General features: G+C 35.2%; 1 protein-coding gene across 3 annotated transcripts; it reads right to left on the minus strand.

Moving 5' to 3' along the window:
• Positions 1–392: 392 nt before the first annotated feature.
• On the minus strand, positions 393–24,420 carry ECHDC1 (ethylmalonyl-CoA decarboxylase 1). Of its 3 annotated transcripts, none has more exons than XM_033102998.1 (6): positions 24,208–24,420; positions 16,500–16,721; positions 13,346–13,488; positions 8,206–8,258; positions 6,037–6,117; positions 393–2,262 (listed from the first exon to the last, which is right to left on the minus strand). In XM_033102998.1, exons 2-6 carry the CDS (start codon positions 16,717–16,719, stop codon positions 1,854–1,856), a joined length of 906 nt encoding a protein of 301 aa, XP_032958889.1. In that variant the 5' UTR covers positions 16,720–16,721; positions 24,208–24,420; the 3' UTR covers positions 393–1,853. The 3 variants fall into 3 exon arrangements, with proteins under 3 accessions (XP_032958889.1, XP_032958888.1, XP_032958891.1); XM_033102997.1 differs by lacking the exon at positions 24,208–24,420 and adding an exon at positions 23,056–24,148; XM_033103000.1 differs by lacking the exons at positions 8,206–8,258; positions 24,208–24,420 and adding an exon at positions 23,056–24,167 and having other exon boundaries at positions 2,130–2,262.
• Positions 24,421–25,246: the final 826 nt, after the last annotated feature.

A 25,246-nucleotide genomic window follows, 5' to 3' on the forward strand; every position in this document is an offset into this window, starting at 1 on the left:
CTTGCCAGGCTTCATTAGTTCTCTAACATTAGTCTGAGTTAAATTAAATGGTAGGCTTATTTATAAATAGTTTCAGTAGGCACAAATTCACTTTACACAAAATGTTGTAGAATCTGTGGCAAGGTAGGAAGTGTTGGGTTAACTTGGTAATCCAGAATTTGGTTCTGAAAAAAAATACATGTAAGTTTGTCTTAACTATATTTTCCTAACGCAAAACAGTAGGATCACATTGATGATGTAAGTTTTTAATGATTTTCAAATGTGAATTGAATTTTACAAATAGCAAATAAAAACTCACTGCTTTGAAATTGTTTTACCTCTTGTGAGTGGTTAAATTGGGACTTAATTTGACTTATATTTTTTAAAGTCTGTTACTAAGATAATCATGAAAGTTTAAGTTATACATTTTTATTTACTTTTCAAAGAAAGCTAGTTGTAAAAGGCGGCCAGTTATTTTTCAGAAAAAAATAGAAATCTGATGTAAAATGCAAATGCTACAGAATGCTTCACGCGTCCCTTTGAAGTCTTAGGCAGTTTTGATGTAAAGTTAATATACTACACAAACAGTAGAACTTACTAGTAGTTTGGAAATTCCAGGGCACACAAATGAATGGCCAATTTCGTTTCAGTAGATAGACTTTCCAGATGGTGGCTATCGTTTAGCAGATAATTTAAAATTGAAAACTAATTATTAGATCAAATAAGGCTCCAAATTTGTAAGGGGGTAAAGTAGGGAGCATCTTTATTTTTAAAAAGGGCCATTTCTGCATGACATCTTTACTCCAGCTGCTTAAAGTAGAAGGAACTGATTGATCATAACTTTTCTTCTTGTCTCCATTTTTGTTCTTTAACTGCAAACTTCATTATTATTATTTGTAAATTATTTTCAGGTAAGACAGAACAAAGAGCTAAGAAAAATAAACCCAGGAATAGATTTTGTGTAGAAGTTTTTCCTTTTAAAAACTGGTCTTTGGTTATTAGGCTAAAAACTAGTATGGAAATTTGGGAAATTGGTAGTAGTTTTTAAGCCAAAAGTATTGTATATTTTAGCCAGGTATTCCACATTTACTTAGTAAATACCCAAATACAGTAGTTCCCCCCCCACAATTGTGGTTTTACTTTCCGAGGTTTTAGTTACCTACAGTGAATTGCAGTCAGAAAATATTAAATGGAAAATTCCATAAATCATGTTTTAAATTGCATGCCATTCTTAGCAGCATGATGAAATTTCACGTTGTCCTGCTCCATCCTACCCGGAACATGAATCCCTCTGCCTAGCCGGAGCTGCACTGTATACACAACCCATCCATTAGTCACTGAGCTGTCTCGGTCATCAGACTTTCACAGTATCATAGTGCTTGTGTTTAAGTAACTTTTATTACACTTAATGGCCCCAAAGCGCAAGAGTAGTGAGGCTGGCAATTTGGATATGCCAAAGAGAAGCTGCAAAGTGCTTCCTATAAGTGCAAAGGTGAGGACAGTATAAACATTCTGAGCGACCACGTTCACGTAACTCATTACAATATATTGTTATAATTGTTTTATTAATCTCTTACTGTGCTCTTAAATTTATAAATTAAACTTGAGCATAGGCATGTAAGTAAAGGGAAAAACTAAACATAGCAAGCATTCAGTACTGTCCTTGGTTGCAGGCATCCACTGGGGGTCATGGAACGTGTTACCTGCAGGTAAGGGGGGAGCTCCTGAAAACTAAGCCAATGAGTTTAGGAATTCAAAAAATTACTAAAAACACCAAATACTAGTAGTACCCTTCAAAGGAATGCTGACACTCATTTAATATCATTAAACTTCACATATTAATTGTTGGAATTGTACATCATGTTTAAAAAGGACTATTTACAAAATCTTCCTTTCCTAGCAATAGCTTCTAAATTTGCAGGTCCACCCCAAAGTGTTCCTAAAAGATCTCTTTCAGTCTGTAATGCCTCCTCTAAACAAAGCTCTCTGCCTGCAGAAACACATTTTTTCAAAGCTCTAATTACTTCCGGTGGCCCTTGGATAAACTGCTTTAGCCATTCTTGTGCCTCTTCTAGACACTCATTTTCATCAGAAGACTGCAAGACCTCTTCGACCATTCCTAGGTTTAAAGCTTTTTGGGAATCCAGTTTGAGGGCCCCACTTAACACTTTGAGAGCTTGTCTACTGCCGATAATTTTAACCAGCCGGGTAGCACCACCCCAGCTTGGTATTATGCCCATCTCCTTGTGAACAAATCTGATCTCACTCTCTCTAGTCATCAATCTGCAAAACAGAAAAAATCAGTTGTAAGTATATATGCTTCAGTCATAAAGTACTACACATTCATGATCTGATCTGAAATCTCCATAGGTCTTTAAAGGTAGATACGTTATATTAAAAACTTCAAAAAAAAAATCTGGCTAAGTATAGAATTCAATTTAACATTTCTCTTTGCAAACAATGTCAACATTTTGTTGTGCTTGCTTATCCTTTACAAGTAAGAATCTAGTCTTTATTTTTAAAAGCCCAAAGTGTATCTTTCTAAAGTGAGTAGAGGCCTAATGAGAAAATGTGGATTAAGTGAAAACATGGTAGTAGGAAATGTTAGGTGCACACCATGAAAAAAAGTGCATAGTAAGTTATGGTCAAATAGTGCTCAGGAAAAGAAAAATTGTTTTGTAACTCAGCATCTACCCAGTCTTCCAGCAAATATTTACTAAGCATTACCAATGCCAGTTTACATTCCTTTTAGGAGAGAAAGACACTGACTGAACAGTGTCCCTGGTGATAAGTGCTATAAAGAAAAATAAAACGGGACAAAGGACTAGAGAATGAGGATATGTGTGTTGGGGGTGTGCTATGTTAGATGGAGAAGGCCTCTCAGTATTTCAAACTACTCATTACAAAAAAGAAGACCATAAGTTGGTTTAGTTTTCCAAAGTGTTCAAGGCTCAGCTGCAGGTGGTTTGGTTCTATTAACACCAAGAACAAGAGACTCTTGGACAAGTGAATGTATCTGTATATTCTTGGGTATATCTGACGAGGGCAGTGCCCTCAGACATCTCACATCCAATAAAAATATTTTATGAAGCTCTAGGACACTTCCTTTAGGAAAAAAACATATCAAGGCAAATTAGCAGTATTAAAGGATGAAATAGTCTCTGGTTAATTTTCCTGTGTTTTGCCTTTTGTCCTAAGCCCTAACTAAACCCAAACACAGATCAGGAATGATTATGAAGGATACTGCAGAAGTCTAATAAATGGGCATCTATAAAGTTTTAATTTACATCTGTTTATGTAGAGGATTTTTAAGTGTAATGCACATTCACATATAGCTTAGAATTCTTTAAATGTATTAAATTATATATTTAAATATACTTCATATAATATACTTAAATTACATATTCCATAAGTACCTGTATTTCAAGGTAAAGTGAGAAAACCTTTAATCCTTTCACACATGGAGCATTTTATATTTAGTCTCATTCATGTTGCCTATAGAGCCATTGACAAGCTTCCTCCTCCCACAATGAAATGTAGCATTTTAATGCAATCTGCACTGATGACAGCAGAGGGCACTGTCATGAAATGGCCGATTTTTTTTTTTTCTACTAGGTACAAGAATCCTAATTTGAAAGTACTAGTTTTCAAAGAGGCTAGAATCTTTGTAAATTATTTTATACACCAAACCTATTTTAAAATCTCTATCTATGTGAATATAAAGCTATACATTTCTTTTTTAAGTGGAAATTATTTTTTATTTCTATTAAATTTATTGGGGTGACATTAGTAAAATTATGTTTCAAGTGTATATTTCTATAATACATCATCTATATATTGCATTATAAAGTTATATATTTCAACTGATAAATTGAACCCCGAGTCATAAATTATACAGAGAAAGAAAAATAATATAAAAATTTACTACTATGTACGAATTAGCTTACTGAATCTTTCCTCATAGTATTCCTATTACTGGATGATGCCATTTTTATGAAGTTCATAAAGAACAAAAATAGAATATATTGTTTATAGAACAGCCTATAAAACTATAAAGGAAAGTAAGAAAGTAATTATAAAATTCCAGCCACTAAATGGAAATGAGAGCAGTCATTTAGAAAGAGCAAGTCGGGGGCTTCAGGAGTGCTGGCACTATTCCAGTTCTTGGTCTATATCATGGTTTCATAGGTTCCTATTTTGTAACAAGTCACTAGACTGAACATTTATGTTCCATACACATAAAACCAAAATATTAGAAGGTCTTATCAAAATTCCATCAGTAGTTAGAAGAAATATCTTAGATAACAATCAAATAAATAGTAAACGTAGAAATATCTATTTCAAAAACGGTTTCCAAACCAAAGGTCCATGGATGAAATTTTATGTGGTTTCCTAAAATAGGGTTCCTAGCTTTTGTTACATTCTCAGAAAAACTAGAAGAACGTGCAATGTGGAAATATCATGTAGGTGTTAATATAGGTCCAGCTATCTTAGAAGTAATTAAGTTAAAACTATTCAATTAACATAGAATAAAACACGTCTAAAACTAGAAGAATTTCTGATTAGGGAAATTATTATCTTCACTCAGATAGATAAAAATTCAGATAAATCAAAATATTGTTTCTGGTAACAAATATAAGCAAATAGCTGCTTGCTATAGCAGCATTTGATGGATGATTTTTTATGTACATTTGAAAAATAAACAGATCGCAAATTCTTTTTTTAATGCTTAAACCATGTACCAAGATTTTGGTCCAAATCATGTAGAAAAAGTTAAACTTAAATTGCATTCTATTAACCAATATGAGTGTATTTCTGTAAACATAGTTATACTGAAATAAAGTTTTAAAAAGCAAATATATATATATGAATAAAAAGGCATTTTATTTTCTTATATTTATTTCTTTAAAAGATAATAGACTATTTAAAGCAAAACGTAAGAAGTATCAAGTGTATAATGGAATGGAAAAAAAGGAATGAGGCCAGGGTTAGCCTTAACGTTGAGAAGTGAAAGGAAAATTAATGAGTTTAAAAGAATGCCAAACATTAGCATTTTGGCATTTCTGTAAAAGAGAGTAAGGTAATCTGAAGACTCTAATCAGTATCACCTGTACACTGATGTGTACTTTAAGCATTAATGCTAAAACCTACATATTCATTAACTCATTTAAATCTATATTTAAACATTTAAGGGAGATTATTACTATTTTTATATATAAAGAAATTGAGACTTAGATGAAATACTTTCTTAAAATCAAATAAATAAAAGTGGCAAACTGAGATTGAACCTCAGTCTATCTGACTCCACTGTTAGGGCTCTTTTCTGTTTTACCATTTCACTTCACCAGTTATGCTATGTACACTACCTTTCCCTTTATAAACAGTCTCAAGTGTGTAAGTCTGTACAGATCAAAGAGCACTGGGCTGGATCTCCTTTCAGCTGGGCTTGTAGGTCTTAGTAATGGTAACTGAGAATGCAGTTTCAAGCATATGTAAAGCATTAGATTCTACAAGAATCTATAAAGTATAGTTATCCAATACTAAAAAGAATTCTAGGGATTGAAGGGTTATTGGTCCCAAATAACTTTCTCTAATATTATTCCCCAAGCAGCACAAAAGCTCCACAAAGTTACTATAAATCACAGTAAAGATAAGAAATGGATCTCAAAAGTTATTTTTATTAAGAGGATGACTATAGCAGTCTCCATTCTCTCTCATTCTTTTTTCTTTTTTTACTTCTTTACTTTTCTTTGTATAATTATTTTGAATCTTAAAGTTTCATATATTTCCATGGCTTCTCTCCCCAGGGATTTTGCTAAAATAGATTTGATTTATTAAAAATCATTTTAACTTTTTGAATGCATGGTAATAAAGTAATGGTAGAGTAATTATACTAGACTGACTAAAATTATCTACTTTAATGACTGACAAAAAGAAAATACTTGTTACTTGATTATCTTGTTTAAGAATGTATCAAATATTTATATTCAGGCAAAAACAACATTTGAGCATATGTTGATTATATTTGTGCACGGAGTAACGCAATTTTCATCCTACCTGAAATCACATGCTGTAAGAAATTCTGCTCCTCCACCCAATGCCCAACCTTGAATCAGTGCAACACTTATTAAAGGAAGTCTGTATATTGAAGAAAAAAGGAAAAATTGATGTTAACAATTTCAATATCAATCTACAAATGTTATTTAAAAAAATTTGAGATGCAATAGACACAAAGTTATTGAACTATGTTTATAACAACAAATAAACCTCAAAGGACAGTAGAACCTTGAGCCTTCACATCCTGAGGAGCAAAACAGTGTAATACTGAAAATGCAATAATTAATACTAAATTCCATGTAAGTTTACCAAAATACCTCCCTGAATCATTAAATATTTTTAAACTATAGCCATGTTGTAACTTTATTCCAAATATATGGATGCTTTTGGATAATATACAGCTCCTGGAACTTCTGAACAACTGGCAATCAGGAATAAAACAATGTGATATTGTCGTAGTCCAATTTTAGTTGTATCAGGTTATAGATGGAAAGTTAAGGCTGTATCCAAAGGGAAGAAATGTGGTACAGAAGACTGAGCTCCTAAACTGTGTTATTATAAAGGTTCCTATCAGATATCTTTTCATTACTCACTGAAATGACCTACAGACTAATCCTATATAAAGGAATGGTTCTGTGGCAAAAATAAATCTTTCACCTTTCCTGTTTGCAAAACCCTTTGCAGGAGTGTGTATTAAAAGGTAACTATAAAATGTTTTGAAAGTATGAAATTTTTTGTAGGTTCTAACCAAAATGCAAAACTATAGCTTTAAAGTAATCAAAAATTTCTTAACACATACTGCTTCTGAGACAGGATAGTTAGCATGGTTGTGAGGTAGACAGAGGGGTCCCTGGTGGAATAAACAAAAAGCAGCCATATCCTGAAACTCCAGGCCCTGGAATGTCTCCTTCACTCCTGGACAGAGCCATGAGAATAGCATTGAGGTTAATAAATAATCTCAAATCCCTTCTGGCCAGAAAAAGGAGCTGATCTGATAGATAAGAATAGGTTAGTTTGTTAATCCCTTCAGGATGGGCAAACAGGACAAACCTAACAGATGAATTCCATTACAAGGCTCCAGCCCCCTTTCCCAAGCAGGCAAGGGAAGGTATAAAAGTGGGAGCTTTTGCCTCAGTCACTGGGCACCCCTACTCGGGATCCCCTCCCGCTCGGGAGCTGCAACCGCTTCTCTTGCACTTCTCCTTTAATAGACTATCTTCCTTTACAACCTTTTGCCTCTCCCTGGTCCGTGTGTCCATTCTTCGGCTTCACGAGACATGATGCCGGCCCACACCCAGAAACTGCCAGCAGATCCAACATCATTTACATCACTTCCAATAAAAAAGATTAAAAAGAAAACCAAAATATTTTTAAGATTTAGCTAAGAAAAAGTCAAATGTAACATGGAGAGGGAAGTGAACAGGACCTGATACAATGGAAAAAGTATTTTAGAATATCATTTTAGGATTCCATTATTCTTTCTAGGTTCTCACATACGAACAACATCAAAAGTACAGTGATATCCAATTAGTAAGTATGCTAAATAAATACGAATTTCCTTAGTTTTTATAATTTTTAAATTGTTTCCAGTTGGAATACGAAAGTAGAAAGCTAATCAGCCCAAACATGTCATTGTTTATAACTCCAAATGCATCGTGATAGGCCAAGAAGAATTCGCTCCCTTTTCTTTTTCATGGTGCAAAGTGAATCCATCTTTCTTAGAAATCTGTAAAATCCTTCTCCAAACCACAGTTCTGTTTCTCTTCTCTGGATACAGACCACTTCACTATACATTCTACTAATTTTGAATATTAGGTAATCTTTATGTGACATCTCTTGACTAGTGTTTTTATTCTGCTCTCATATCAGTATTTAACTTTCCCATGTCTATACCTAAACATAGCTAGTGATATAAATAAGCTCTTTAGGGAAAAGTGCTACGTCTTAAATTCTTTTTATTTCTCATTTGCTCTTATTTTTTAAATACTTGTTATACTTCACTAACATTTAATTAAATGACTGTCCTTCATGACACAAATAGATAGTTCATCGTTAGAATAAATGTATTTTGAAAATCAGGTATACCTGTTTTTTAAACTGTGGCAAGTCAGAATAAAGAACTATTTTTGGTTTTTTAGGAATCATATTTTAAAAAGAAAAATACATTACCTCATAAATCTTGTTAAGGTGTTTTGCATGAACATACATAAGGCCATTCCATCCTTTATATAAGAAAAAGCATAAACACAAAGGTATAACACAAATGTTTTATATAAAAAAAGTTTTAAAAAGCATTTTCAGGACTTAGTAACGAAGTCAGAAATACACCTAACTTTTTTAAAATAACATTTTAATTAAAATTTTTTTGATTCTGTCTGAAATACAAATGATGCAGTATTTTCTTTTGTTCATCTTTCAGGACTCTTTGATCTCAGTTTTCTCCTTTGCATATCTGTGGTATTTTTAATTTTGTAACTTAACTGTAGCCCTTACAGAATGTCTTGTATGCATTGTGTTTGGATTCATTATTATCTATACAAGATAAAGGCAAGGGAATATAATAAGTTGATTGTAGACCTAGTTTCTATTCCTCAAAAATCTTATCAGAATTAAAGAAATGCAGCATGCATCAAGGCATACAGAATAAGAATTTGAAAAAATGCTTGAATAAACTGAGAATAGTACCGAATAAGAAACCATTCATTTCGGTTGGCTGGGGTAGCTGAGAAGGCTTCATAAAGGAGAAAGGGAGTGGCATTTGCCACAATAAGTTACACAATAAGTTCCTTGAATTATTACACAATAAGTTCCTTGAAGTTGACAAAATGCTTTCTTTATCCTCAGGAGCTGGTACGATGTTTTGCATATAGTATGTGTCTGCTACAGTTAACTGAATCAAATGAACTTTAGGTGGAGATCTGTGTTTATTCATAAAACAAATGCAGTCAATGAACAGTAAAAAAACAATATAGTACAAATTTCCTAATCAAAATCCTTTCTCAAAAAGGTCTGTCTATATATATCATAGTGATGAGAAAATTAATACAAGCACAAACAGCTAGAAGGTTTAAAACTAGACTCATTTATATTCTATTAACCTGTCCAACAGAGCCTGTTAAATGATCTCAAGTAGGCCTAATTTTAATAGGCCTATTTTCTATTACTAGATTTAGGGTACTTAAAATTCTGATGGAAGTATCTAGAATTGGTAGAAAGGAAAGCAAAGCAGGTATTAGCCTGTGTACTAATATAATTCTCATTTGAAAGATAAGAAGCAGTAAAAAATGTTTAAAAGTCATGGTTAACACCACAGACTCTAGAGCCAAACTGCCTAGGTTGGAATATGGGCTCTGCTATTTACTAGCTAGTTTGACTTTGGGCAAGATACTTAACCTCTGTGTGCCTCAGTCTCTTCATCTGTAAAGTGGTGCTAATAAAAGTACCTATCTCATTAGTAATGATTAAATAAGATATGATATGGAAAGTGCTTAGAACAGTGCCTGATGTATAACTGAACAAGAATGTTATCTATTATATCATTGCTATTATTATCAGTAATAGCACTGGCAATCAGATAATGAGTATGCTTTGGCTTTAAATGTATCACAAAATAGAGATTACATTGTACTAGTCAACATGACCTAGGGGGAAGAAAGATTTAATTTCTTAAATTTGTCCTCCAAAGCCACTGAGCCAACAATGGTTAAATGCTCAGGCCTCTTCCTGGCTTGAAGAAAACAAGCCAATGAGAGATAAATCCCTACTTACGATAGAATAAACTGAGGGAAAGGCACCAATGAAAGCTAGACCTGCTCTGATAAATGAAAGCTGTGGAAGCTGAGAAGTACGAAAAAAGGTTAGTAGAACTGCTGCAGGCGGTGATCGTTTCATCCTATCTGGATGATACCTTGAGACCCAACCCTAGTCCCCCAGCTCTTCCGAGTATAACAAAGATGAGAAGCAAAATTCTCAGCCTAAACCTTTTGAGCCTTGCTTTTGCTCTGCGACCTACTCCAAACCCTTTGGAGTGTACTTTTCTTTTAATAATGAGCCCTTGAGCCATTCTCTGCTGCTCTGGTCTGCTCCTATTTCTTTGGAGTGTACTACCTCTTCTAATAAACTACTCTTTCACCACTTTACAAAAAAAAAAAAAATTCTCAGCCTAAGTGTCCAAGGAACTGTTAACATCACATTGACTTTAAGCCACATTTATCCTCCTTTTTCTCCCTTAAGTGCTTGTTATATGGATTTATTTATTTCCTCAAAATATATGAAAGGGTTTAGAGAAAATTATAATAGCTTATCTGTAAATTAATAATGCTAAAAAGGGACTGTAACAAAGAAATTAGACAGGAAATTTGAGGTCACCAGAAATTTAAGCAACAGAGAAATAAGGAGCAATAGATTAGCAGAAAAGTAACAAGGTAAGTCAGGGGGTAAAGTTGCATATTATCTTCAAGCTACATTAAGTTTACAGGTTTCTAAAATGCCAGACTTTTCCTTGAGGCAGTATACCCATTCATTGCAAAGTAAGCAGGTTTTATTTCCCGACATCTTGAAGCTTGTAATTGGATTTTGATTATTTCTCGCCCTCGCCCTCTGAAAAAATCTTCTTGTGTTCTACAGAATATTTGTGGCATCAAATCCAAATCTTACAATTGGGTTAATACTTACATTAGATTTTTACCCCTATTTTATTCTTTTCTCTGTCCCGTAACTTTTCAGGACTAATGCTTGCGTCCATCTCTCTGCCTGGACCTTTACAACCAAGGATTAACTGCCTACCAGAGACAGTTGAAGCTCTTTTCCCACTCATTAAAGGATACCAAAATGAAACCAACTTCTTAAGAGATCAGCTATATTAAAAAAAAAAAAAAAGTGGAATGATAAACATACAATAAAATGGTTGCTGATTCTATTATGAGTACATGAGGGTTTCGCTGTGTAAGTCTCTCTTGTTTATATTTGTAATTTTCATTAATAAAGTATTTTTTAAAACTGAAAAAATACAGTGGCAAAAACATCAACATAATTGTCTTTTTTTAAAAAACACCATTTAATAATCGCTTTCTAGTATCTGTTATAATTAGAAAAGAATGCAATCCAATTACTAAAATCATCATTTATTCCAGTTATCATGCTCAAAGAGCAAATTCAACAAATAATCAGATGCTAGTGGTGCATCTGCAACAACAAAGAGTGTATTAGACACAGAAGGGCCTCTTTGAGAGAAAGGTTGTTTATGACCTAAGTCCTGTTAAGAGTCTCAGGATGTCTGGGCCGTGAGGGGCAGATGCATCCATACGTGCAGCTGCAACTCATACACATGTATGAGCCTCCAAAGTCCCCACGCCATGTGCTATGTCAGTTTCACACATATTTATAGTTATTTCTCAGGCATATAGAAATAGTCTACATGAAATGGAAATACTTATCAGGAACTTTATACATACCATTTCTAGTGCTTGTTAATTTTAAAATCACCATGTAAAAAAAATACCCCATTCTTCATACATATTACAGTGTTTCTTAATATTATTCATAAAGAGAATTTTACTCAAATTGCTTATTTCTATGCTACCTATTTCCTATATTATGACCAGGCAGATTTCATAAAAGTATGATAAAGGATCCATTTACATAGGAAAATGTTTTAAATAAAATAAGGTATTTAAAGTACTAACCTAGGTTCTAAGCATACACATTGTAAAGCAGAACTACAATTCCAGCTTTTCTTGATGAGACTGGCAGATGTCCATAACAAGAAGTGATGGACATCTGCAGTGCTATTTAATCATTGCACCTACACCACCTTACTTCTCACCTGTTGATCAAATCAACCTTATACTACTGCCACATTAAGAAAGCAGATTACGTGGAGAATGTCCATATGAGAAAGAATAAAGTTTTTGAACTGATCCCTTTTCTGAAGTCTGTATAAAAACTAGGTATGTTTTCCTACACGACTTAGATCAGACCCACTACACGTGTACGTGTGTTTGTGTGTGTGTGTGTGTGTGAAACAATTAGCATTGTTCCCACTTTTAGCTTTTCCATACATAGGGGATAAAATCCTGGTTGCATGATCTAAAGAGACAGAAAGAACCTCTAACTGTAAGAAACCAAAATAACCTTTCACGTTTTTTAGAGATGTTTTCTTACCTGACTTATATCAGACCCACAACAATCTATTATCTCATTCTACCTTCCCAGTGTCCTCTGCGAACAAAGTAAGGTGCCTAGCAACACAATCATTCTAAAGATGAAAAATTATAATCAAATGACTTGCAGGTCACATATCTAATTATTAGTAGAGCCCAGGCAAGAACCCATATGTATTCAATTCTCTAGCTTAGTGCTCTAACCATTCAGACACATTAAAAATTTAAGTCTAGTGGTGCCACAAATTATGAATCTTCTCATACGTAATAATGTTTATTAATATCAAGATCTTTGAAATAAAAATAATAGCTACCTCTCTGAGATACTATGCTAATAGGCACTTTATAAACATATCTTGAATTCTCACAATAGCTCTGTGAAATATATAATTCTCATTTATAGGTTAGGAAAATACGACTTAGAAAGATTAAGTGACTGCCCAATCACTTAGCTAGAAAGTGTTGAAACCAGTACTCAAATCCAAGTCTATCAAAATTACCAAGAGACAGCTCTTTTCCTCACATACTTATATACATAGAGATCATATACTACATAGAGTCACGTGAGAGTTGTGCAATACCATTAAAACATTATTACCTACATACACCCACATCTATAATTAAATGGCTATAAACACTTACATTTTTTCCTTCTTTTCGTTTGTTTGTTTTGTCTAGGAGTAGTGAGCAGAAACCAGAATACAAGAAAAAGTTCTTTGAAGGACTGACAATGGAAGATGATTAGGATTCTTTTTCTATCAAGGTAATAATTCAAAAGCAAATTTTTATCATTTGTTCAAGCCTACTATGTACCAAAGCTATGCTAGATACCTTATACATGTACCTTGTGTAAAATTCCTTATCAGGAGGATGTTACAGGGTTTCCATTTAAAAGAATTCAAATTCTTGCTGGTTTTAAAAATGTACTTTGGTTATCGCTAATCTTCCTGTCCTTCCTTTTTCTCCCCTCTCCAGTACTTCACGCTATTGCAAACTAATCTTTAATTTACGAAGCAAAACTCTGATCCTTGGAAAACTATTAAAGAGTAGCTATCATCATAATAAGCATATAAGTAAAATATAAATATCTCAGCCATAGATGTCTGATAAACATGCAGGATCTAGTATGTAATTCATACAAGACTTGCCTCTGGAGTTCCTAGTGCTTTCACAGCATTCAGATCAGATCCTGAGGAGAAAGTATTTTTTGCCCCACGAACAATGAGACCTTTTCCCTCTGTCCAATTTTCCAATTCAATCACTTTTTCCAAAAGTTGTAGAATCATAGCACCTGCCAGAGAGGGGAAGGGGAATCACAAACAGCTAAAATACTGGAAAAACAGAAATAATTTAGAAACCATAAGTCATCAAACAATACTCTTAAGTCATATATTTTACAAATATTTACTGAATAGCTATCAAATACTTATTGGGTTGGTACTATGAAGTATATATACCAAAGAAGTATACGTGGCAGTGCCTGCTTTAAAAGTTTACAATTTGTTAGTGATCTCTATATCTAAATTAATAAATCATGCTAGATACATGGTTAGGTAGAAAAATGAGAATATATCATACATGTCATAGGAATAGGAAAATTGGAATTAATAATATGGGATATGGGGGTAAGAAAAAAGTTACTTCTTCATGTAAAAATGAAATATACATGACGTAACAGCAGTACACATTGTCTTAGTCAACAAGCTCACTAGAGTTATATTCCTAACTTTAGTATGGCTTACCAGAAGACTGAGATTTATGATATATTGGACATACGGTACACAAAACAAAGGTGACATTCTTATCCTACTCGCATCAGAACTACTATAAAGGATATTAGTTCCAGAAAGTGATAGATATTAGTTCCGCCAAGGGATATTGTTCCAAGGTTGCAAAGTGTGCTGAGAAGCCCAAAAAGTACTTCACAGGCTGCCAATAAGATGCCTAACAATCATCAATTCCATGATTTACATATTAGATTGTTACCTTGATATCATTCTGAAATTCTACTGGAGCTTCTTTATAATGGATAAATTTTAAATGAAAACAGCAGAGACTGTCATTCTTTTAGATATGCTTTATCTAGATGATCTTCCAAGTTCATAATGCTCTCAGCATGATTAAATTCACTCTTTCCTCTGCTTAAGAAAATCTTTAGAAGTCAATATTAAGATCATAACAGAGGGTTAAAATTAATAAAGAATGTGTACCACCTGGTTCCACAATTTACTATATAGGGCCCATTAAACTATGTCCACTTCTTTGGATTATAAACCCCACGATGTCAAGAACTATTATTTTATTTTCCATTTTCTGAAGTAACCAGGAGTAAAGTGGTTCTACAATAAATGTTAAATTAATGTTGCTGATTCACAAACGACTACTGCAGCTATCCTTTCTAACTGCTGTGACTTCATTAAAACAGCAGACTTTCCCAAAGAAGTCCTACATGCTTTAGAAATATAGTTCTAGCTCTCAAAAGATTTACAGTCTAGTAGTTTTTTTTGTTTTGTTTTTTTTTTAACAGTAAAACACACATTTAGAGTAAGAATATATCTATATAGGTAAATATGGACTTTCCATCATCCCTAATATTTAAGCTTCAAAAAAAAAAAAAAAAAAACTGACACTGGCCTTGAGTATGAGAAATCTACACCAGTGGTTAATGTTGAGCTCATCTTGTTGACTTTGTACAATAATTGTTAAGAATTAGAAGGAACCTTAAAGAGTATCTGCTTGGGTGATTTTCAAACAAGAACCTTGGGAGTTGTGTGCTGTTTCACTCACTCACCATTTCCAAACCCAACCCAACCCAACCAAACACCATTACCCAAATTAATGTCGCTTTGTTTGTATTAGTTTTAAATATTAGGCATCAAATTAATATTTGTTTCCACTTGAATAAAAAGTTTTACAACTGTAAATTATTTGTAGCATTCTACTGAATTAAAACTACTAATCTAATCCAATTCTCTGGAGCAGTCTTATCTAATTTGATTTTTCCAAGGCTAATATTAAAATTGGCTTTTATTCTCTGTATCAATGGAAGGTATGAAGCTGCACGCTCCAATAAAGTAGCCACCACTCACATGTAGCTACTGAGCACCTGAAAAGGTGGCTAGTCCAAATTCAGATGTGCAATGAGTGGAAAATACACACCAGATTTCAAAGACTTGGTATGAAAATAAAAAAGGAAAATACCTCTTAATAATTTTTTTTATATCTGTCACATGTTAAAATATTTTGAATGTACTGGGTTAAATAAATTGGTAAAATTAATTTTACCTGTTTCTTTTAAAATTACAGCTACTAGAAAATTTTAAATTAAATATGTGGCTTGCATTTGTATCTTGCATTATATTTCTATTGGTTAACACTAATAGAGAGAGTCATCTCTGAATTCTGCTAAGTGGAAAGAAAAGTCATCTTTGGTTTAAAGACCCACCATTGGCAATTTACAAAGTTTTCAGTCTACTGAATTATGTCTATAGGTATAATTATATATGGATGTATGAAAATTTATTGCGATATTTTTGAGCCCAATATTTTAAATGCTACTACAGGTATAATTTATCCCCATGAAGCACATAACTGAGAAATAGAGAAATTGCCAAAAATCACCTTGAAATACGAGGGCTGGGTAGTCAGCAAGGTTACTCATTAGCTGTTGCATAACTTCATGGGAGCATAATCTGAACTTGAGCTTTGACAAAAAATTACAAATTACCTATGTCCTGGACCTTCAGGTCTCTTATATATGAAATTCTTATACGCCAAGAGTGCTGCCTAGTAAATAAAAGGTATTTACCACTATCTAAGAGTTAGGAAAGGGACGAAAAGGCAAGTGCAGTGTTTTCATTGATTATTGGAATTACATGGTTAAAATCAGTCTTAGCTCAATTCACAGAAATTAAGCTGAACAGTAATTTATTTTTTCATTTATAGGTTTTCTCTTTAGTTTTAAAAATCTTTGAAACCATCTTCCCTTTGTGTCCCAGTGACATTAGTTGAACACAAATAAATGAAGTTATTAAGCAGTTAATAAATTTTAATGGAAAAATAATTAAGATTACTTTGACAGTTTCCTTTTTATCAGCCTCTTATACATGAATTTTTAAAAAAACATTAGAATTTTCACAATTAGTAAAAAAATGTTCCTGGTTTATATGATAGTTCTGTTTTGTTTTCATGTTCTACAAAGAGTACCTCAACTTTCAAGACTTCTGTCACCAGAGTAAGGATAAGAGTAAGAAGGCTAGATTTAGTGTCATTCTTTAACTAGCAAAAAAAAGTTCTTTATACCCGAGAAGGCATTCTTTTTACTTGGATTGTTCAGAGTAAGAATGCCAATGCCATTATCTTTCTTCTGAAGGTCAATGGATCCACCAGGAAACTGCTGAAGTTTTCTTTTCACTTCTTCTTCATGGAAGCCATGAGACGTATTATAAAGTGACAATCCCACTGGATGAAGCAATTTTGTCCTTAGAGACATAGATGATGTCTTCAAAAGACTCCCTGCCATTTCTGTAAAAGAGAAATAAGTATACAGTAGCCTAGAGAAACAGACACTTTTCTAACGTTATACATTTATAGGCTTTAGTGACAGAGCTTTCTGCTTACCTAGGAGTACTTCCGCACTTCTAAAAGCACTCCTTGAGAATACGGTCAATACAGAATTCCTTTCCTTTTCCCCCTTTCTCAAACCAAATTATTCACAAAGTATGTAACTTCAGTATATCATTGAGAAATGATGACATAGTAGACATAGTTGCATTTACTGCGATCCAGTACACTAGGGAGGTTTAGAAGAATGTTGCTGTTCTGTACTTAGCACCGTCTCCAGCCCCCAGGTAGTCTTTCTCATGACAGTAGTTCTTCTTCCTCCAATTCTTTAACTTTTTCAAAGTCTAAGAATAAATTCAGTGCAAATGTCCCCATAGAAACAGTCTCAATGCAGAAGTGCTACAAAAGCAATCTCACTCTCTAACACAAATTTTATTCTTAGCATTATACTTACCGTATGCAATATTTTCATTAAAAAAAGCTGGAAGGGGTCCTGAGGAAAACGGGGAAAGAAACAGGAATGTGTCTGTATGTGGTTTCTGTTCCCCAGGGTTCTGTCACTCTTCTTACTTTATATATACATCCTGGGTAATCTCAACTCCACCTATAGGCTTTTTTTGCCCTATGTAAGCATTTTTGTTGATATAAAACACACATTCAGAGAAGTATTAACTTATACATACGTAAGTTACAGCTCAGTGAATTTTCACAAGGTGAATATATTCAAGTAAATAGCACCCTGTAAATAACCTGAATCTCATAAGGTCCACTGTGCCACCTTTCAGTCTCCGCTCCAAATAAGAATAACAATTATCTTGATTTCTAATACCCAAGATTAGTTTGCCTGTTTTTGAACTTTATATAAATTCAATAATATAGTATATATTTTGTGCCTGGTTTCAACTATGTTTGTGACATCCATTACTGTTATTATGTGTACTTAGGCTCTAAAAAGTACATTCTTTTCATTCTTGTATTTTATTATATGAATATACCACAATTTATATATTCTAAAATAAATAAACTTTGGGGTTGTTTCCAGTTTGGCACATTACAAATAGAGTTGTAAACATTTTAGTATGTGTCTTTTGAGTCAACATGTATGCATTTCTGTTGGCTATATATCTGGAAATAAAATTATTGGGTTGAGCTGCATCTGGCTTGTACTAATCGTTAAACATTAAAGAATTTTTGCAAGTCATTTTTATTAAACCACTGGTAGCTTAAAATTGACCACGGTAAGGAGTATCAGCAAACTCTACATATCAATCTCAATTTCTCTCTGTCTCTGTCTCTGTCTCTCTCTGTCACTCACACACACACACACACACAGCTGGTTTCCCAGTACATTACTGATCATAATGATTGTATCTGTCTATCTGTTCAACTTTAAAAGATACTGACAAAGAATTTTCTAAAATGGTTGTATCAATATAAACTGGTAGTTCCACAGCTAGTGAAAGTTCTAGTTGTTTCACAACCTTGTTATCATTTGCTATGTCTTTTTTCTCGTTACATTTTAGGTCTTCTAGAGTACTATGTCATTGTGGTTTCACTTTGCATTTCTATGATGTCTAATGAAGTCAAGCTCCATTTTGATTGGTCATTTGTATATCATCTTTTGTGAAGTGTCTATTCAAGCTTTGTGCCCATTTCTTTATTTGTTTTAATTGTTAATTTTTTGAACTTCTTTTGTTTGCCTGTAGCTTTTATCAAAACCCGTTCGATGACAAATCCCACATTTCTATCTACAGTTGAGACCTTATGCCTGTATACTCCTAACTCAAACAGAAATCTACTTCCTTACTCCTCACCTCTAGGTGTACCAAAGACTTTCCAAATCATTCCCTAAACCTGAACTCATACTTCTCCTAAACCCTGTGCTCCTTCTTTATTCCTTCCCTTAACTATTGATAGTCTAGTCAATCCAGTAAGCCATAGCATAAAAACCCAATTTCTTCCTCCCCGCCCCCCACTCCCCACATGCAACCTACCTCTAAAATGATTTCTTCATGCTTAGCTTTCTCATCCTTAATTCCTTCTACTACTAGCATAGTTCAAACCTCATTAAATAACACCTGGACTAATAAAATAGTCACCAAGTAGTTTCACATACTCCTTAAAATCAGTTATCTTTGTAATCCAATCAGGTTATTCCAAATTAAAGTTTTTCAATAGCTTTCTACTAACAAAGGGATCAAGTCCAAAGCTCATTTTGACTTGTCCTTACCTATATCCTGAATCTCCTCTCTCATGACATCTCGACACAGTCTACATAAGACACCCAACAACCAGAGTTCCACAAATTTATCTTGCTAACGTATATTATTACCTCCATCTACAATGTTTTTCCTTCCTCATTGACCTGGTAAATATAGAATCATTTTTAAAAACTGAATTCCTAAGTTCCCTTTAAAAGGGAATTTCCTAAGTACAGATAATCATTCCCTTTATTTTTCCCAACACAGTATACTATATTATTCCATTTTAACACATTTTGCACATCATTTTAATTTTATTTTTCATTTGTCTTTCTCACTCGACAGAAAACTTCCTGAGAGCAGTTCTTTGAGGTACATACGGTAATACCCTCTGTCACTAGAGCCTAGTATAGAGCTCAACATATAACATGTACTTAATAAATGCTTAATGAAGAAAATGTGGGAAAATGGAAAAAGAAATCATCAGGTTGCCAGATGGAATGCAATAAACTTGTTTTATAACTTTGGAAATATCTCTCTGAGTTACAAAATGATATCAGAAAGAGATGGAGAACATGGCACCCTCAAAAATGTTACAACACAACCTCCTTTCCCTCCACTTTAAATTGCTTCACCTTCAAGTGGCATTTTCGTTCAAGTGTCTTAGCAGAACACTTGGACTGTATAAGTATCTAAAAATATAACACAGTAGAATGCAATCCCATAAACAGATATGCTTTAAGAACTGGGAACAGTATTTCAAAATTTCACCACTAAAGTGACTTATAAATACAAAGACAAATCATTTTATTGAAAGCTTCATTGTCCTTTAGTATATAGAACTGTAATGTTAAATATTTCAATGAATTTTAAGATATTTCTATTTATTTTTAGATATTGCATATTCTTAACCAAATATCAAAAATGTACACTACTAGAAGTATAAATCTATGTACACATTTTCAAAGAAATTGAGAAGATTTAAAATAAGGTGGCCCCTCAGGACTTTTGCACATAAACATAATGAATGAACTTGAAGGGCAAATAAAGTGATAAAGGTAGAAAATTTAGGTCTATGGAAAATGGAAGGGGAGGACATCAAACATAAAATGTTATTACTAATTAAGTATGAAGTGGTTATGAAAAAAAACAAGGATTTTGGAGGCTTCCTAAGTTATCACCCAAATGTGAATATCAAGTTGCCTCAAGAACTCTTAGGGGAAGAAATCCACACTAAGAATTTCAGGAGTTATTAAGATATTGGTTTTCAGCCAAAGGCACACAATTCAGTCGAAATACTATAGCTTTCTGTAGGAAATGAGGGGAAGTAGTTTGTCACCCCAAAATGTGCCTTTTGGCGAAAATGGTAACTTTAAGTTGGCTATTTTTAAGACACAAAAGAGTCAGAAAGAACCTTTGAACCTACTCCTTTACCCACTTAAAGGAATTCATATAGAAAAACCTCCAGGAAGGGAGCTATTATCACAGATAACTACAGTTTAATATGAACTAAGTATGAGAGACAGGTAGGAACCTAGCAAGGCCTGTTTGTGATCAAAGCCCTCTCTGTGTCCCATTATTAAAGATGGCCCAGCAAACATTTGTTTACGAAACATCTGCTTTTCCATCTTCATATGAACTGCCTTCCTCTCCTTTTAAGTCCCAAACCAGAACCTCCATCTTTCTCTTTAGCTCAAGATAGCTTATAAGCCTTAATTGCCTGATTTCTCTACAGGTCCCATGTTCTTACATAATAAATTTGATTATTTTCTTCTGCTAATCTGTCTCATGTCAATTTGATTTTCAGATGAGCCAGAAGAATTTAGAAGGGTACAAGAAAAATTAGTTTCCTCCCCCACAGAGCCAAAAAAGTGAAACTGTTTCCACTGATACTACTGCCATTTTGAATTTTCTTAGTTCTGTTTTCCTTCCTTAATTTCAAATGCACAGATCCTCTCTACAATATGTTCACTCATTCTCTCTCTCTCCCTCAGCTTGTGTGTTAAAAGGAACCTGGGACTGCCTTTATCTTGGCAAGTGTCCCATTTGAAGAAAGTCACATAGGTTCCTTAGGCTGGTTTCTAGTCTAGGAAAAATAATCTCTCAAGGTCAGTTTACAAAACCTGGAGACATACATAGAGTTAGAGCCAAACAAAATATATCCAAACTTCCTTTTTCCTGGTGTATGCTTTATGCAAGTTTTGCCCCAAGGGTTAAGTCAGATAATGGAAGATACAGCTCAATGGAAAATTAAATGGGGGCAGAGGTCATGATGTCATATCTTCTCCACATTGACCACGACATCAGTATGAAACAAATGTGCCAAAGAACCCTGATAAGGACCTGGATGGCAATTTAAAAAAATATAAATTTGCCTATGTTTTCCATAATATTGTGTTTGGGGAAAAGAACAAAGAATTAAATAGAAAATAAGGAGGACTAAAGTTTATACAATCATTATTATTTTAAATTATTATTGTGAAACAATAGAATCAACAAATAATAAATCTCTCATTGTAAGGAGTCTGTTCTGTCCCCATATATTACCCTTCCCTCCGGTACCCAACAACACAAAACTGGTACAGACGCCATCAGATCTATATCTTCTTATCCTTAAATCATTACCAATTTAAATATTTGTTAACATTATTTTTACCTCATTAAACATCTTTGATATGCTGATTTTTCCAAGGAAACCTAGAATACTTCATGTACCCTTCTCTGTATTAATTCTATATTTTCTCTCTTCACCCCACTCCTGTCCTCTTTCCACTAATGCTCCCTTCTTTTCTCTCTTCTCCTCATATTCTCTTGTCTGTGCCACAGAATAGTACCATAAAAACTCAAGGTCACTGCTTAAGCCTACCAGATTTGCTGACCTCAAGTTTAGGAATCCAATTCTAGAAGTTTGACGACAGACTATTCTATACACTTTCATCCCAATTCTAATTTCAGAGACTAAGAGTTCAGTGCTGAGACGATGTAAAGGTATTAGACACTATTAAACTATTACATACCTAAAGTAAAAATAAAGAAACGGGACTGAGATTCAGGTTTTGTACAAACATGTAGTTCAGCAATCAGCATTTTGCATTAGTTCCAAAATCATGAGGCAATGAAAGGGTTCTGAGGATTTATAACTTTATAAACTTTCTTCAGGACAAAGGGTACGTTTAAAACTTATCATGCAAGATGCTTTGCTGTCCTGCTACACAAGCTTACAATCAGGCAGATTCAGTCCAGCTAAACAAGCTTACAATCAAGCCCCTGGAAGGGAAGAGAAGAGAGTCCCATGGACATGTGACATCAAAGGTGTTTCCCTGTCAATTTTTTTTTCATGTTCTGCAAAGGTGACCAAATAGTGCCCCTCCCTGCATAGGGCACAAGCTAACTGTTCTCTTGGCAGCTGTAACCTGTTTTCAACCTGCAGGAATTTGGTGATAACAAAAATTAACACAAATGCATACTTAATCAGAAAATAATTAGCCTAAGGCATATAGTAAACAAAAATATCAGAAATATTCTGTCTTAGACTGTCAATATATATGATCTGTTGATCGGGTTTTGATTTGGGTTTTAGACTGTCATTACATAATGCGCCTTTCGAATACCATTACATGCCACACACCCCTCTTCCTCACACAGCTGAAATGACTTTTTCAGTTCCTCAAATCCTTTAGGTTTTCTTTAGAAAAAAAGACCTTTAGGTCTTTAGAGAAGTCTTTGTATTCCAAGTCTTTGTATATGTGATCCCTCACTTGTTACACTTTTCCCTTCCTCGGGGTAACTCCAAGTCATCTCCTTTAATACTCTAGACTACATAAAATACTCTGTTCTCACAGCATTTATATTCCTTATTAACCCTCACTCACACTTTCCTGTACTTACTTCCTTAACCAAATCCTCCCACTAGATTTGGCTACAGGAAGGCATTTGTAGGTTCTACCATAGAGCAGTGCCTGACAAACGACATTTGCTAATAATGTTAATAATTTGGCATACAAGACTTAAGAATCCATAATGCTGTAACAGGCTTAAGAATCTGTCCACAAACCAACCCCCCACCTACCCTGTTTATTATTCTCACCACTCACCCTCTGTCGATTCCATTCCTCTTTGCAAGCTGGTTTCTCTTAGTGGACTGATGATCACTGCCTGTGTCTCACCTATTATTACGCACTCATCTTTCAGGTGACACCAGTTAAGTCTGAAGAAAAGATCAACTGTTTGATTTGATTACTATGCTCCTCCCTCCCTCAGTACATTTCACAAATTATATCTTTCCTTCCTTCAAAGCTTATTTCTTCCAAGAGAGTTATAATTCTTCACAGGAGTCCTCTGTTATCCCTGCCCGTGTCCAGTTTATCTCTGTACTTCTAGCACCGAGAGCGATAGTTGGTAAACAGCAGGTTCTCAGATGTGAAAATGAGGGGAAAAAAGGAGTGAGAACGTCGATTTAGATTTTTCTCTCAAGGTCCTTATCAGCCATTGCAACGTGTAAGTAATTTAAGTAATCTGTGGTTTTAATCCCCTACATTTGTGACTCCTGTGTATGTGTAGCAGTAAAAGTATTAATGAGGCTCAAAAAAAATCTAGAATGAAAGAACATATTCCAAAACTGAGTTGGCCATTTTTTTGGTGTTGGAAAGTTGGCTGCACAAAGCAAATGATGTAAGTTTTAGTTAAGCAGGATGATTTAACACATAGGGAGTGAGAAGGAAAATTACACAGGTCCCTGGGAACATGACCTACTGTTGAATTTCTAGGTCCAAGATGAAGTTGCTCCTGTTCAGGGTGGCCCATCAGCAAAACAAAACTTAGATAACTTTGCCATCCTGTAAATGCTCCGTTTGACCAGACATGCAGTCTACTGAATCAGCCAACACCTCAAAGCCAGGCCAACTCAATGTTAAACAAGGGTGACGATGTGGCCCCGGCCAATCCGATATTTTCTGTCTCTTCCTTTTTCTTGATTCTTTATCCTGTAAAAGCTCTGGGCCTTCTGCCTCATTTTGCAATTCTCCGAAAGGAGACTGAAAATAAATACATTTGTTTGCATCACCGACATTGTTTTCTTTCGTTTTTGTTTTTGGTAACACTACTTAGCACAGGGTCTGGCAAGTATTCAGAATTTAAATTAGTGCGTTGAAATGATGCCTCCCTACTCTTTCGAAAATGTCACCGGCTGCCATTTCCCCAACGCTCTCTGGAAAGTTTTCCTCATCTTCCCCAGCGCCCTCCCTCACCTGGCCAAGTCCCGAGGCGGCGCTGGGCACTGCGTCCCCACGCCCAGCAGAGGGCAGTGCGTCTGCGCGGCGGCTTCGCAGGCTCCGCGTCGCGGGGCCCCGGTTCGGAATTCGTGTGGAGAGGCGCTACAGTCCATTACACAGCGACATTCTAGGGGTTTCTCCTAGATGGCACTTCATATGCAGCCCCTGGGGCCTAAGTCGTGCAGGACGCAGGGGTGGCGAGTTTCCCTTCCGCTCCCCCCGCGTCCTTCTTCCGCTTTCCCGAGCCCCGTTTCCGCCCCGCTGTGCCCGCCCTCAGCCGCTGCCGGTCGCCCTGCGCCCTTCCTTGTGTCTGAGGTGAGCCCGGGAGCGCGGACTCCCACTGTCCGTGCTGCGTGGTTTGGGTTCTGCCTCGCAGGGTTAGAGCGGGTGCAGCTGTGAAAGTGGAGAGGGAATCCAGTTTAGGGGAATGTTGAAATGATGAAGGCTTTTCCACCCGCTCCCCCTCGCCCCATTCCAGCGCCGCAGTGGCTGCCTCACGCTAACCCCGGGCTCCTGCTGAGCCAGCACAACTGCCCTCCTTCCAGCGCCCTCGTGAGCATCTCCTGGGACCTGATCAGCCATGAGATGTTCTCCAATGTTTACAAGATCATTGCACAAGGGCTGTACCTGCAGGCAGAGGGGAAGATGGTCAGTAGGACAGAGGGTAACATTGATGTGTCGCTCATTAGTGGAAATTCCTCCACTGAAGGCCCTGAGGGCGAAGGTACAGAAAGTACAGTAATGGCTGTTGTAGATATTGTCATGAATCATCATTTGCGGGAAACCAGCTTTACAAAAGAAGCCTAGAAATACATCAAAGATTACATGAAATCAATCAAAGAAAAACTTGAGAGCAGCCTGGTGGCTCAGGTGCCTCAGGTTGTTGGAGCGCATGTGCTCTAACGCTGCCAAGGTCGCAGGTTGGATTCCCACATGGGCCAGTGAGCTGCACCCTCTACAGCTAAGATTGTGAACAATGGCTGTCCCTGGCACTTGGCTGCCCTGAGCTGCGGGC

The sequence above is a fragment of the Rhinolophus ferrumequinum genome, chromosome 3 (genome assembly GCF_004115265.2).
Source record: "Rhinolophus ferrumequinum isolate MPI-CBG mRhiFer1 chromosome 3, mRhiFer1_v1.p, whole genome shotgun sequence".
NCBI classification, from domain to species: domain Eukaryota; kingdom Metazoa; phylum Chordata; class Mammalia; order Chiroptera; family Rhinolophidae; genus Rhinolophus; species Rhinolophus ferrumequinum.

Excerpts from the sequence above, each read along its gene's own strand:
- ECHDC1 (XM_033102997.1), bottom strand. Across the intron at positions 13,489-16,499 it reads TAAAAAGAATGCCTTCTCGG|GTGCTATGATTCTACAACTT; the intron begins GTATAAAGAACT and ends CCTCTCTGGCAG. Across the intron at positions 8,259-13,345 it reads AAGCACTAGGAACTCCAGAG|GATGGAATGGCCTTATGTAT; the intron begins GCAAGTCTTGTA and ends TCTTATATAAAG.